At 41.5% G+C, this 15,538-nt stretch overlaps 1 protein-coding gene across 2 annotated transcripts in view; it reads left to right on the top strand.

Moving 5' to 3' along the window:
* The first annotated feature begins 4,872 nt into the window (after positions 1–4,872).
* GPLD1 (glycosylphosphatidylinositol specific phospholipase D1) overlaps positions 4,873–15,538 on the top strand; it is a 655,729-nt gene continuing 645,063 nt past the window's right edge. Inside the window, exon 1 of one of the 2 annotated variants that reach the window (XM_086965460.1) lies at positions 4,873–5,074. In XM_086965460.1, coding sequence (XP_086821586.1) covers positions 4,948–5,074 — 127 coding nt within the window. In that variant the 5' untranslated portion in view covers positions 4,873–4,947. The remainder of the gene's footprint in view (positions 5,075–15,538) is intronic. The other variant, XM_086965459.1, reaches the window with a different exon arrangement.

Here is a 15,538-nt window from a genome sequence, read left to right as displayed (position 1 = left end):
CTGTCTCAAGCTTCCTTTTGGACAAATACAAGGTCTCTTTGTTATGAGACTTCCGGCTTATTTCTAAGATCTTACTTCTGATGCTGATTTGGATGTTATTCACCTTACAACAGACCTCCAAGGCAATCAAAGAATGCTGAAGACCTATCTGCGTTTGATCAAAGATAATGGCATCATCAGTGTATTGAAGAAGTTGAATTTTCAGACCTGCCAATCTTAGAGGAAATGCTTGTGGTCTTGCTAGGTGGTCTTTAATGTCAGCCAGTTAGAGAGTAAAGATTAGAGGAGCCAGGATACAGCCTTGCTTCACCCTCCTTGATGTTTCAATATTGTCCATCGTTACCCAGTTGGACGTGATACATATTGGCACCCACGTTTGTGAGTAGAGACTGATGATGAAATTTAGCAAGAAAGCCGGCAGTCCCCAATTTTGCGGCTTGGCCCACAATAAGTCTCTGTGCACGCAGTCAAAGCGGTGGAAAATTCTATGAAAGCTTGGAACAGAAGAGTGCCTTTTTCCATTGCTGCTTCTGACAGGGCAGCCACTGCTATCAGACTGTTTTCTGTTCCCCATCCTTTTTAGAAGCTTATCTGGGTACTTGGTATAAGATCTTTTGCTATTGCCCATTGCCCCAGCTACTTAAAAAGAACTTTTGCGAATGATTTTCCATCAACACCCTACAAGGCTTTGAGACTGGGATGTTTCTTGTGAATGGGGATTAGGATGGAGCCAACTGTCTGGAATGGTATTAAATAACAGACATTTCTTGAATAATCTGACCATCAGGTCCACTCATTCGTGACTAGCCACTTTAAATATATTTACTGGAAGCCTGTTCAATCATGGTGCACTAGAGGTGTGCATTGAGTGGATTCCACTCAACACTGTGTTATAGTTTGAACTTGGTGCTTCAGGTTGATGATTTGATTGCAAATAGCATTTGGCGTGGAGGATTTTCCAGAGCTGTTGCCTCTACTGCAACATATAAGGATGCTATATAACTGGACCATGTTGCAGTGCTTATTTGGCCTCAGTAATTGATGGACAAGTAGCCAAAATGAGCATGAGTTTGAACATTTTGAGGCCTCAAACAGTTTTACCTATTGATTCTTCTGCCAATGCTGTTTGTGTTCCCAGAGAGTTTTCCTGTACTGTTTTTTGATTTGAAGTAAGGTAATTCTAGCAAGTTAATTTGAGCCTTCAGGAGCCAGTTGTCATTCCTGTAAGCTTTAGCTTTCTTTTCAACTGTCTAATTTCTTCACCTTCTTTAGAAACTTTTGTAGGGTGACCTTTTGTGTTGAAGCAAACTTTTATGTTTCAGAGTGGGCTCTTGAATATTGCTGGTTGTCCTGGATAGTCCCAATGGCTATGTGCCAGCTATTTGCCATGCCATGCCGAGTTCCTCCAGAAAAAATGTTTGAGTTTCTCACACTCATCCTTATGAAACTGTAGATTCCTTCTGATTTTGTTGACTAGCGTTACGTTCTCCTGGAATCCTAGTAGGCGTAACAGCTCTGTATGACGACCTCCATATTCTAGCTGGCACATAAAAGTTGCATGGTCACTGACCTCCATGTGCCGCACGGTGAACGTTTTGATTCTTGAAAAGTCTTGCTCAAGATCCAAATGTAATCCAGGGTTAAGTGTTGATGTTGGAGAAATTGTCTATAAGAAGCCGGTTGGTCAAAGCAAATTTGTCCATTGATACTACGTAGGCCTGAGTCGTTCATGAGAGATGCTGCTAGTACTCTAACCTTGTCAGATTTGCTTTTCTTTTTTTTTTAATGGTGGCATTTCCCCTTCTGCATTATCTATTTGTTGCCAATTTGGTGCATTTTCCCAATCCAATAGGTTTGAATTAATGTCACCTGCCAATATCCACATAGCTTCTGGAAAGTTCATCCATTAATCTCTCACTATTTCCAATACCCTACTGAGCTGTGATTTCTTCTTCGCTAATAGTGGGTTGACGTGGATATTGCTGATCATCAGTGAAGTGGTATTTTTTGCAGGGAGATTTTATTCCAATTTTATGAATACAAAATCATCTGCCCTTGAATGAATGAATGAAGGATTTTTCTATAGCACACAACTACTCAGAAATAGTGAACCAGAGCTTTTAGTCACTAAAGAGGGAGTAGAGCAGAGAGCTACTGGGATCCTAAAATCACTGTAGTCTGAATAAGAGTGTTTTAAGCTCCTTTTTAAATTTAACTTCCTCCAAGATGGACCTCAAATATTCCAGCAGCTGATTCCACATACCTGCTGCTTTTACTGTGAAGGCTGAGCCTTCCCTTTGTTGTCTGTGAAAACAAGGAACCGCATCAATTCTAGCATTGCTAGAACGCAAGGGGCCTCCCTGGGATATGTTTCCTAATTAAGGATGTCATTATTTCTGGAGGGGTGGCCAGTTAACCAATTATGTGAAGCCAGTATCAAGGCATTTCAGTTGTCTTGGCCTCTAAGTGAGTTTTTATTATCAGATCATTCAGCTTGTCTAGATTAGAGACTATGGGCTAGATGTAGGTAAATCTTTTTTACCGATTCTAAAATACCGAATTTTACCGATTCAGTATTTTAGAATCGGTAAATTATATGTAGATAAAAATTCTGTATTTTTTAACGAATCGGTAAGATTCGGTATTTACCGAATCGGTATTTACTGATTCGGTATTTGCCATTGATTCCTATGGGCCTGGAGGCCCATAGGATTGAATGTCAATTACCGAATCGGTTAAGGGTGGCTGGGTGTCACTTTGACACCCTGTTGCACCCCTGATTAGTGCTTGTGTGCCATGTGGCACACATACATGCCTACAGGTGTAAATGCACATATTTGCATTTACATAAGAATTCGTTATTTACCACCAAGTAATGCTATGCAGCTATGCGGCACTATTAGCCTGGGTGCTGAAACATCTACTGCTCTTTAACATGGAGGGAAAGTAAGCACCAAACTGCGTGACACACGCCAGGTATGGAAACATATGGAGAGAAATAGTGCCTTTCAGCTGGAAATGTTATAGGCAAAGCTCTGTTTTTAATATAATATGCATAGCTATGCATAGCTAAATACATATAAGGTCCCAAAGGTGAGACCAATAGATATTGATATAAATATATAATATAAAATATTGTCTACGGGTGCTCGTGGACGACAATTTCTACGGACTGGAATGTAGAGAATGCTAAAGTGATTCTGGTATTCTAAAGTGATTCTGGTATCTGGTATTCTGCTGGTTGTTTTCTATCAAGAAAGTTGAATAGAGGCAGTTGCCAGAAAAATAAAAAAATTAATTCCCGCTGCAGAAAGCAATTCTGGTTTTTTACGGACTTCTGCTGGTCGTTTTCTATCAAGACAGTTAAATAGAAGCAGTTGAACAGAAAACAAACGGCCACATGCATCATTGTTGGTATTTGCGATTCCTAAATTGCGAAAATTAGGGAATCACAATTTAGAAATCGCAAATACCTATGCATTAAATATTCGCATTTTTATTTGCGATTCGGTATTTTTCCTTAATTGTGATTCACAATTTGCGAATCGCAATTAAGGAAAACCCTTCCCATTGATTCCTATGGGCCCAAAGGCCCATAGGAATGAATGGGAAGGCATTCACATTTTGCGAATTTCAAATTGCGATTCGCAAAATGTGAATGCAATTTCAAGGGTGCGGGGGGGGTCCAAAGAACCCCTCTCTGCACCCCTGAAATGTAACTTCAAATGCAATTTACACACACACATGCCCCAAGGGCATGTGTGTGTGTAAATTAGTACTTTCAAAAATGCAATTTGTGCATATTTGAACGTTTTCGGTAAATTACCATGAAGTTCACCTTCATGCTATTTTACCACTTCCAAATTGCGAATTCGCAATTAAACAATGATCATGCATTGCATTTAAGAAATCTGAAATTGCGATTTCTTAAATGCAATGACAATTTTAGAAATCGCAACATGGTGGCGATTCCTAAAATTGCGAAATGCATGATGCAATCCAAATTAGTCAATTGCATTCGCAAACGGCCGAAAATTACGATTCGCACCGTTTGCGAATGCAATTGACTTTGATGCATGTGGGTCCATGCCCCTAAGCGGAAGCAGACAAGTCCAAGGGCTGATCTCCAGAGCCAACAAACTACATACACATTAAGTATATAATAAGTATATACTAAAATATATACAAAAGGTCTTGAATGCTCAACCTAAAAACGGCCCCCACCAGTCCAAAACCGCCCCCCCACCTTTTTGGTTCACTGAGAAAATGCCTGTTGCCCACTACGGCCAGTACGGGCAACTGGAAAGGTTTGCAACATGGTGCAAAGACGGTGCCTGCCACTGGACAGCCTTTATAGTGCATCAGCACAGGGGACGATAGCAGTACCAGCAGGCAATTTATATGGTTCTAGGCTGCTTTCTTCCCCTTATGCAACGCAGCAATTTTGGTTGCTGCGCTGCATTGCACTAAAAAAACATGGGGCAGATTTACAAGCCCCCTGCATCACTTTAGCGTAAATTTTCCCATGTTAAAAATGGCGCAAAAGTGGCGCAAGGGGCTTGTAAATCTACCCCATAAATCTACCTTTAACTTTGGTAATTCCAACCCTACTCGGAATTTCGACCAAGCACAAGCTCCTGTAGGCACACGGATCAGAATTTTCCAGACTAGTCGTAGTTGGGGGCCTAAACAGCTGAAGCCACGTTTAATATATGCGCTGCATCGTGGTATTTCTCTTACCCCTTGTTTGACGGGTATTGTAAATGGGCGAAGAGCCCAATAAACGTCGCAGAAACCAACTCATCTTACCCACTGGGCATTGCGACATGGAACATCAAATGCCTCTGCGAACTTTACTGGGAAAAAAAAATCTTTTTGAGCGGTGACGACTGAAAGCAAACAAGTGAAAGGCAAGCTACAAAGTTCACAGAGCGGAGTTTCCGTGGCATGGATTGTGGTGGTGTTCAAAATCCCAGCAAAATGTCGAATATCCGAATTGCTTTTTATCTGACTTTGATCTGCAATTTGATTGTACTAAGTGATTTCTGTGGAATTTCCACCCATCTGGAAATAGGTAAGATTCGTGTGTGAGAAGTCGTTTCCTGCATTGGGTTTCTTGGTGCATATGCCTAGGCACTTTGTTAAAATTCACCAGAGTGCAGGTCAGCTTGCTTCAATACTTTGCATGCAGAACAAAAGGAAAAAAGGCACATATACCTGATTTGTCTTTTTCTTGTTGTGATGAAAACATGATTATTTTATCAGATGAAAAAGAAACCCTGAAATAAAGAAGATTGCTTTTGTCTTGGATAAGCGATGTCTGTTTCTGCTTTTGGTATAGTACAGGAGCCGTGTTGCCGACCCGACCGTATGCTAGATTATCTTGAACTTAAATTCCACTGTCTTGTATCTGTGGGAACCATCGCAGATCAACGATTTGTTTATGAATAGGTAGGTGGTGGTATTCTGAACATAATTTAGAGTTTGTGGAACTCCGTCACAAACATGACGATGTCCCCAAGGTCGGTAGGGCAGTCGGGCAGTGTCAGATAGTTGGCTGTTTCGGGGTCCGTTATATTGTCTGCTCAGCAGGTTTTTACTGTTGATTTCACTGATATTAAAAGAAAAATGTCCTGCCTCAGGCTCAATTCCATGCAGCCTTTCATACCGTGTAAAAACATTTATTTATACATTTATACAGCGTGTCTTACCAAGTTCAAAACTGCCTCAATTTGCAAACATGGGCCACATTTTTAGCTATCTACTTCACTAATGGGAGGCACTTTTATTTCAACTGCCCAGCCCTATTCTTTATTGTAGTCCGACCCTGGATATCCTGTCTGCCTTAATGCAAGCACGTTTGGATAAAATGCACTTACAAAGGTATATGGTACATCTTTCATATTTGTGACGGAGAACCCATCTGCCCAAATCGAAATTAGGCTCTTAGGGCAATATGACGGGTATCCCATTTGCCTTATTACAATGCCATACCATGAAATTAACCTCCTAAAAGTAAGACGGTATATCGGTCACATTTGTGACTGTGAAATCTATCCATCGAACTCTCTATCAGGCCCTTAGACTTTATGTAATAGATAAAGTTAGTAAACGAAAATGAGTTGTAAATATACTGACATAGCACTAAAATCAAATTTCATTTTTTGAGTTTGTCATAAGATACTACGCTTTTAATGACATGATTTGAAAGGGTAACATTTAAAATGTGTTCTAGGAAGGATCTGATCATGTCTCTAAAATTACATTAACCTAAGTCCAAGAAGTGATTGTTGATTTGACAGCTTTGATGTTAATGTGGTTTCTCAGATTCGTTATTGGGAGGGATACAAGAGAGGTCATGTTCTGAAGCCAGTACAGTTTCGTGTCAGTCCCCTTTTGCTAAAAGTCCTGTTCAAAGTCCAGTGAGAGACAAAGCATAGCAAGAATTGATGAAAATGTGCTCTTTTCCTGTAATTATGTATATTATGATAAACATCAAGATTGATTCTACTAAAGATGCTTTTGGAGGCTTAAGAGTGATTACAAGTTTTTCAGCACCATAGTGCCATAATTATTAGCAAATCTAAAAAAATATGGTTTATGGTAGAGTGTTTATTAGAGACTGGGGACTCATGTACTAAAAAAGCATTCTGAATAAGTGGTCGAAATTTGTGCTCCGAATTTACCAAATGCATTTTTATTTTGCGTACCGACCTATGAACAAATAGGTTGGTCCACAAACTATAAAATTGTAGTGAGTAACAATTCGAACAACCAAATTATTATGCATGAGGTAGGTCCCAAATTGCGACCCACAGCAATTGTCTACAATCACAAGAATGGTGGCATACTGAAGTCAGTCTACCACCACGTCTATGATTGCATTTAATTAAAGCAATCCTTGTTTTTTTGATGCAGCCCATTTTTCGAAAACAGAATGTGTTAAAATAATAATTAAGGGGCTTATTTACAAGCCCCTTGCGCCACCGGTTCATCACTTTTTCCCATATTAAAGTCATGCACCGGCGACGCAAGGGGCTTGTAAATGAGCCCCTAAAAGTTTTACAAACATTTTTTAATTGGTAACGTTGCCTACACTTAAAAATGCTTTTTTAATGATTCAAAGATTGGAAGAGGTCCCTTTGGGATCCTTTCCCGGTTACCAACTTCTTTGAGGTGGTGGTAAAATTTTAGGGAAAAAAAACACGAATACATACCACAAAGAATCCATTTTTGAAAGGGAATACCCTTAACACACCAAATAGGGATTCCAAATGGTTTCCTTAGCCCATTAAACAATTCAGAAAACCTTTTCTGAATTGTTAAATGTGTTTAGTACATTTAAAAATGGATTTTAGCACTCACACATCCACTGATTTACTTAATTAGAGGGTGTGCAAATGTGAAAACCCTTTGTACATGAGGCCCTTGATCACTTAATCATCGAGGACGGCTCCTCCACTAAGGCAGAGGATCATCGCCACACTGCCAGGAGTAGCAAAGAAAGGAAAAAATAAAAATTACAATAACAGGATGTTATTATCATTTATTTTCATCCTGCCCCCCAGTGCGTGAGGCGGCAGAGCGGAGCTGCAGGAAAGGAGTGGTAGACACTCCTGTGCGCAATGACTGTTTGGTCAGACCTCTCAGGTCACCCAAAGCAGTCATGCGCACTCCCCTGTTGTCCATGCAGCTGCATTACAGCCTGCATAGAGAACATGCCCACCCCTACAGCCCAGGCTGAGAGCCATGTCACAGTGCTCAGACCAATCACAATGCTCCATTGGAGTTCTGGGATTGGCTAAGGGGCGGGAGCCCGGCTGCCTGCTTCCTGCTCCGACATGGAGTTGGACACATGCAAGCAGGAGAGAAGACGCAGGACCCAGCGGCATCAAGGTTAGTTTTATTTTTGTATTATTCCTTTTTTAAACCAGCCCCAATTCTCCCCCACACGAGTTGTTTCGGCTGCCCCTGTTAATCACTGCTCTACAGGAACTCCAGCTACCCCTTATTGAGGAGGCTCTATAAGGCCAAAACCATTTGGAGCCGGCTTAAGCTCCCTTTCAGATGCAATGTTGTCTAAAAGTTTGAACCGTACTGTGTCAATCATAGCAGGAGCCAGACTGATTTGCAAATGGTTGCTCTCCATCTGTAATGACACAGAATAGTTAAGAAATTATGGTATGAAATACACCAGGAGTGATAAGCAGTTGTTCAGATTCATTCAAGCATTTCCATCCTTCACTTCTTTACTGTCTAGACCACCTTTGTGGTGGAAGCAAATAGGCAGCTATGGACAGACCAAGAGCTGAAGAAATGCCTGCAAGACACCAAACATTTTTAGGTGTCTGAGTTTGCAATGTATGCATCATCCAGTGGGATTTTCTAGTGGACTATGCACCATCCACTGAAATGTGTGTTTCAGTTGAGCAACATGAGAATAGTTCTTCACATCTAGAGGTTACAAACTAGTGTGTTTGCGCCCAAAATAGGTAATGAGACGCAGTCCATCAATTCAGCCAGACGGTATTTCAAGTGCCAATCTTGGTTTTCTTCCTGGTCTACCATTGCCCTGTGAACGTAGAAGTCATTTTTTCTGTTCAGCTACTGCATCATAAATGCTTCTGGTCATTGTCTAAATAGCATGTGTGCTTAAATCACAATGGTCGTAATGAGCTTGAATGAGGAAACCTGGGCTTAATCCTTTGAAGTTATGGCCGAAAATAGCATGCTTTTCCTCAAATCAATGTATGTTAAATATTAGGCAGTAAAGCAGCACCAAAGCAGTATTAAAGTGAGGAAACCAAAAAATTATATTTGCAAAACATTTCAGTGAACTTAAGTATAATATAATAAAAAAAATTACACAAAGTCGACAAAATTGGATTAAGGTTACCAGGGATGTAATTATTGTTAAATTTTTAAGTTAGGGATATCACCAGGAGCAATGATGTATGAATGTTAATTTTAGTTTGTGCTAGCAAAGGCTGCCAGCAGAGGTCACTATTGACGAAAATAACAAAAGATTAGCAGTAAACTGTTCTGCCTCAAAAGATCAGGAGGGCAGAGACAGAGGCAGTTTACATAAGAAATGTGGTTATTCGTTGAGAGGAGTGGAAGCCCCTCTCAAGCAACAACCATAAATCTTGTCAGAGTGAACCACAAAAGTTACTAAATTAACCTGTGTTTAGCCCTCTGGTAGCTTGGAACAAAGCAGTCAGGCTTAACTTAGAGGCAATGTGTAAAGTATGTATGCAGCACTCATGCAGTAATAAAGTGAAAACACAACACAAGCAACATCCCAAACCAATCTAGAAAAAAGAGTACATTTTAATACAAAAACCTACACCAAAATGAACAAAATACAACCAGTAGAACTGGAAATATTGATTTTGGGTTACACTGGTCATCCGGGCAGGCAGTTGCAGGAAGGCCTCTGGAAACATGTTGTGTCCCTGTAGCTCACACAGGAGATAATCAGCCAACTGACTCTTGAAGTCACTTTGAGTAGCCTGGGATCAAGGCAAACAGGTCCAATCTTCCTTCTCAGAGAGCAAGACAGTCCTTCAAGCAGCAAGGTAGTCCTTCTGTTAGCAGGGTAAGTCCTTCTTCTGAATGTTCCTCAGGTCTAGAAGTGTTCTTAAGAGTGGTTCCGAAGGTTCTATTTTTATGCCTGATGCCAACCTTTGTGTGGGAGAATTCCCTGAACTTCATCCAAAGCTGGTTCCGGTAAGTGTGACCCCTTTCCTGATCCTAGCTCGAAAGATTCTAGGGGGGGAGTCAAAGACAAGGGCAGGCTTTTTGTCATGTCCCTTTGTATATGCTCTGGACAAGGTCCTTTGAAATATAACCAGAGCAGGGTGCAGCTGCTCCCCAGCCATCCTGCAAGGACCACCCTCTCCCACTACACTCAGGTCCAATTGTTCACTGTCTGGGCCCAATGCACATTCTTGAGGGGAGAACCATTACCAGGCCCAGACAAATGGAATGTCCTAGAAAGTCTTTGAAGCTTTGTCCGGAAATACCAACTTCCTAAAAGTGCCATTTTCTAAATTATAATCAAAAATTTGACTTTACCATTTAAGAGTATTTTAAATTACAATTAATTTGAGTGTAAACAGAAAATCTCTACCTGCTCCCAATCTGAAGTTAGCACTTATTAAACTAAGTAAGTTAACCCAGTGTTACCTTATGGGAGAGATAGATCTTACAAAAGTAAGAAATTACTTTAGGAGTTATTTACTGTCAGGGCATGTAAAACATAAACACACATACACAGCTTTTTCAAATAACAAAGACTGTTCTCTATGAGCCTTTAGAGGCTGCCTTAGGATTGACTTATAAGTATTAAAAGGAACGTTTAGCCCTGACAAAAGGTTTATTTTGTTAGGTCGAGATGGCAGTTTAAACTTCACTACAGGCTGCAAGGGCAGGGACATATTTTAAAGCGGTACTTTGTGGGTGGCACAATGAGAGCTACTACTCACTAGTAGCACTTAATTTACAGGCCTTGGGTGCAGACAGGACATTTATTAGGGACTTAAAACTAAATTAAATTTGTCAATTAGGTGTCCAACAATCTTTAAGGCTTCCATAAATGAAAAAAGCCAAGAAACTACTTGGGGACTCATCTTCCCCATTGGGAGATTCCTCCACCTACTCTCTTCTAACAGTACATGTCTTGCCTCCATGAATCAATGCTTTACCCAGCTGCAGCTTTTTCACATAAAAACAGGTAAGCTTCAGTTTCAGTGTCTTTATAACCACAAACATTTTGCTTTCACACTGGAGACTCACAAGACTATGGTTATCATAATGGATTAGTGATCCTCCAGTGAACCAGACTCTATCTTCTCTATCCAAAGCCTCACAGGGAGTTCCAGACTAAATTCACCAGTGTCACCTTAAGGATTTTGGGGGTCCTTGGCAAGACTTTTTTAAATATTTTGAGGGCCCCTGCAAGGAACTCATTTTGAATTGCATTACCCATTTCCTGCTAACTCCAGCTTCCATGATATCAAACAATACTAGATTATTTGCAAATTATTTGCAAAACTTTAACAGAGTCACACAAAAACAGTGGAAATATGACCCAAAAAATCCTTTGATGTGAGGGTTAGAGAGGCAGAGCCAAAGATATAGATGGCAGAGAGGGAGACTTTGCTAGGAAATTGAATAGACAGATGTGAAAGAGAGAAAGGTCTTGTTTATAGGGAGCCCTTATGAAGGTGGGGGCCCAGGGCAATTACCCTCTTTGTCCATGCCTTAAAACAACCCTAAATCCACACCGCAAATGGAATCTTAAACAACAAACCGCTAAGCGAGTCCAACTACGGAGCCCTTATAATTCATCTCACAGTGTCTGTCTTGTAAACAGGCTAATGTATGCACCTATGTGACAGTGCATTTGGTGGTGCACTGTTGTTAGAATTGGGGTTTCTATTTGGCTAGGGTGTGCACCTGAGTCAGCCAGGACCCACCACTCTAATCAGAATAAGGAAGTTGTACACCCAAGATAACCCCTGCTCACCCCTTGTAGCTTGGCAGAGCAACTGGGCGTATCCCAGAGGCAATGTAAAGCCTTTGCACAACACACACACCACTGACACACAACCTACAACACAAAAGAGACTAAACACAGTAGTACATAAAAATATCGCTTTGTATTAGATCAACCCATTAGACCATCATCAGGAAAATCCTAGACCATCATCACATAAATCCTAAGCAGTTTTGCTAAGTAGGCAATTGTCATGAACATAACATTTAGTGTACTAAATCAATATTTATCAGTTGCACATGTCACAAAGAGCCTAACATGAGAAAGATCATTACTGGGAATAACATTTAGCGCTTTAACACAATAGTGAGGGTAAGTAAGGCAGAGGAACACATTGTTTTGTTGCCAATATTAGGAAAGGGCTCCTGCTAATGAGAGTTGTATTTACCGGGCTCAGCAGAAGCAGGTCAAAAAACCTCAATTTGGATTTGGCAGAATTGTGGCAGAGAAACTGCTCAGATCCCCACCTTGGGGTTAGCACGGGAGGTACTTTTGAGCAAGGGGACTGAGCAGGACCTCCGTTGAGGATTCTTCCCCGCCTGGCTGACTGGCCTTGGGTAAAAACAAAGGGGGCCCACGTTAGCCCATTTGATAAGTGGCAGGACTCTCCTGCATTCCTTCTGCTCATTTACCTGTGGAGCCCAGCTTACCTGAGCCCACGAGGCTCAGTCTGGCAATGGTCAGGGGCTGAAGCTGCAATGGAGACTTCTTCTCCCTCTACTTGCTTTAGGTGTACCGGGCAGCCTAGGAAGGTGTTGCGGGGCACCACAGGAGTCTTCCTCGGCACCTGCTGCTAGGCAACGCCGGCTGTTCATGTTACACTTGCCCTGTTGGAGAGCGCAAGAGATCCTTTGTCACAGGAAGCCCAGTGCAGCTTTCCAACAGCAGTCGAGGGGTAGCAGGAGGAAAGTGGCACCTGGGTCTTCGCCAAGAACAGCCTGAAAGCACAAGGATGGTGCAAACCAGAGTCCAAGCACCGGAACCTGGTAATACAGAGAGCAAGCACCAGATCTTTCTCCAATCAAAGTAAAAGCATGTAGAAGGAAGAATTTGAAGTCTCAGATTCTTCTACAACAGGAGTCCAAGCCACACAAGCCCTTGGAGATTTTTCACAAGCAGAATACCCCAGCAGGCCAACCCACCCCCAGACAGAAAAAGGTGGTGCTCCTAACACAGCTCGTCAGCTGTTCTTCTTGGCAGGGTCCTCTTGTTTCTTGAAGTAATCTAAATTCCTGGGGTTTAAGGTCTCATATTTTTACCCCATTTGGTCATTGTCCTTTTTGTGGCAAGGGTTTCTGAGCCTTGTGCAAACCAGTCCTGGTCCAGCATGACTACAGGAGGTAGAGACAGCATTGTGCAAAGGAGAAAAAGCCTATTCAGTTACTAGTGAACCGCCTCCCACCACTCTAAATACAGACCAGGTCTATTCAGCCTAATGATGAGTCACCCAGGCAAGGCAGGACACACCTCAACCTCCCATTGTGACTGTCTAGACTGAATTCACATCCCTAGCTCCTGTCACTCCAAAACCAGACACTGAATACACAAAAAGTCAGAGGTGCACAGAATGGTATAGCAAGAAATTGCCCACTTTCCAAAAGTGGCATTTTCAAACACACAATTTAAAAGCACCTTTAACGAAAGGTGTGTTGATAAATCTAGAGAGCCTAAACTACATTTACCATCTTGTCCCTATTGAAAATTACACATGTAAAGCGTTACAGTGCAGCCCCAATTATAGTCTATGGGGCAGATAGCCCTTCAACAGTGACAGACTAAATACACAGTATTTTATTATCAGGACTTGTCACACACACCACGTACATGTCCTACCTTTCACACACACTGCACCCTGCCCATGGGGGTACCTTAGCCATACCTTAGGGGTGCCTTACATGTAAGGATGGGGAAGGTTTGGGCCTGGCAAGTGGGTGCACTTGCCAGGTCAACATGGCAGATTAAAACTGCGTGTGTAGACAGCATAGTGGTAGGTCTGAGAAACATTTACAGGGCTACTCTCGTGGGTGGAACAACTAGTGCTGCAGCCCCACTAGTAGTAGCATTTGACTTACAGGCCCTGGCATTTTACTGGGGACTTACCCATAAATCAAATATGCCATATATGGTTAACCAATCATATTCTCAATTTACACAGAGAGCATATGAACTTTAGCACTACTCAGCAGTGGTAAAGGTCCCAGAATCCTATAGCCAACAAAAAAAGAGTCATAAAAATAGGAGGCAAAAGGCAAAATGATGATTGCCTGTATTCCTATATCGTTATATTGAGTTTTTAGCCTCCTTACTATTACAGGTGTTTTAGCAACCTTGTGCGAAACAAGATAGTGAGCAACCCAGACCCATGATGACACTACGTCTACCATACTGAGTGACAGTTGTGTGCTAAACAACGATGATGAAATAGCGTTGCCTTCAGTCTTACAGATGTAGCTCTCAGAAAACAGCTTCCCAATCAGATGCTTGAGAAGTGTTCCTGGGATGCAGAAGATGGGTTTGGTAGTTAATTGCCAATAGATATGGAGATTAACTTACTTTACTAAATGATAGGTTTCTTCATTACAAAATACTACACTTCTAGGCATTGCTACAGGACCAAAGGTTTGCGGATCGACCTCACAGAAATAAAAATTGATGTCAGCTTCCAAAAAATATATATATTTACCTGTACAGTCAGGGGTCACCATCGAGATCTGAAGTTTCTTGGGTTTGGGCTTTATTGTTCCCAGCATACAAAGCCGTGCTTGAGTCCCCCTTCAGCACCCACTAGTATGTGGTGGTCTCAGCTCTGGTTGTAAGCACCAGGAGATTGGATTCCGTTAATGCATGCGTACTAGTGCCTGCACAACTACTCCTATGCAGCCTAGGTCTTTGAAATACCCACCATGGTAATTCACGCTGCTCCATTGTGATGTTCTTCCCCTGATCACCCGCTTTCCCTGCTCATCATAAGTTAGGGAGAGTTCAATTGGGCCAGAGAGGAAGAGGGCTGCCCAAAACCATGCCAACCCCCCATCCTTAAACACGTGCAGTGGCGCTTGACCAATGCATGCAGATAACTCTGTTCTTGCAGCTAGCTCTTTAAGCTTGTCATCTCTTTGCCAATAATTGAAGGGAAGAAGACCCAGTGCCCCTATTAACCACCGCAACTACAGTCAATTGCAAACTACTATGCTTAGACATATTCTAAATCTTTTTTGCATATGTTTGTATCCACCAACCTTGAGATATCATTATTTTTTGGCTCAAAGCCCTGTTTGCCATTGTTAGTAGATAGGGCTTTGCTTCAAAAGCCATGGTTGATAACAAAGGAAAGCCCTTGTACCACCCATGGGACAACCCTTAATAGAAAGAAGCACATAGTGCTATATGTCTTACTTTTAGGGCCATTTTCCAGCACAAAAAACTTTTGTGCTCCAAAGGAAATACTCAATTAAAACTTTGCAACAGTTTCTATCCCTTTTAGTGAATTTGTACCAGTTGAAAGTGTCTGGTCATTCATATTTTACACACAAATATTGTGAAAAGGCAAACTTATGGGTCCTCTCCACTACACATTGTAAATATAGGTACTTGCAAAGATGTCATCCTATTTACAATACTACATAGCTGTAGCAAACCTCATCTATTAACGTTGTAGAAGGCAAGCAATCAGCTGTGAATAACATACTCTGAAGCAGTACTTTTGCAATCTAAACCATCTTCCTTCAAAATTTATTTCACATGCAGCATGTTTGATGCTGAAGAGGAACGATTGTGCAGACATACAAAAAGATTTGAAGAGGCTATGTATGGCCTATTTGCTATTGTATATATGTTTTGCGTCCTATTGGAATAGTTGGTAGCCAATCTAAGACCATACCAAAACCAATGTGTGACCACAGTGCTAGGCTCCTTGAATGTATTGTACAATTTTCAGTATGACAATTTAGATGTCCATTTTGTGGTCTCTTCATGACT

This window comes from Lissotriton vulgaris, chromosome 4_1 (assembly GCF_964263255.1).
Source record: "Lissotriton vulgaris chromosome 4_1, aLisVul1.2, whole genome shotgun sequence".
Classification (NCBI taxonomy): Eukaryota; Metazoa; Chordata; class Amphibia; order Caudata; family Salamandridae; genus Lissotriton; species Lissotriton vulgaris.
This window is presented reverse-complemented; position numbering and strand designations above follow the sequence as displayed.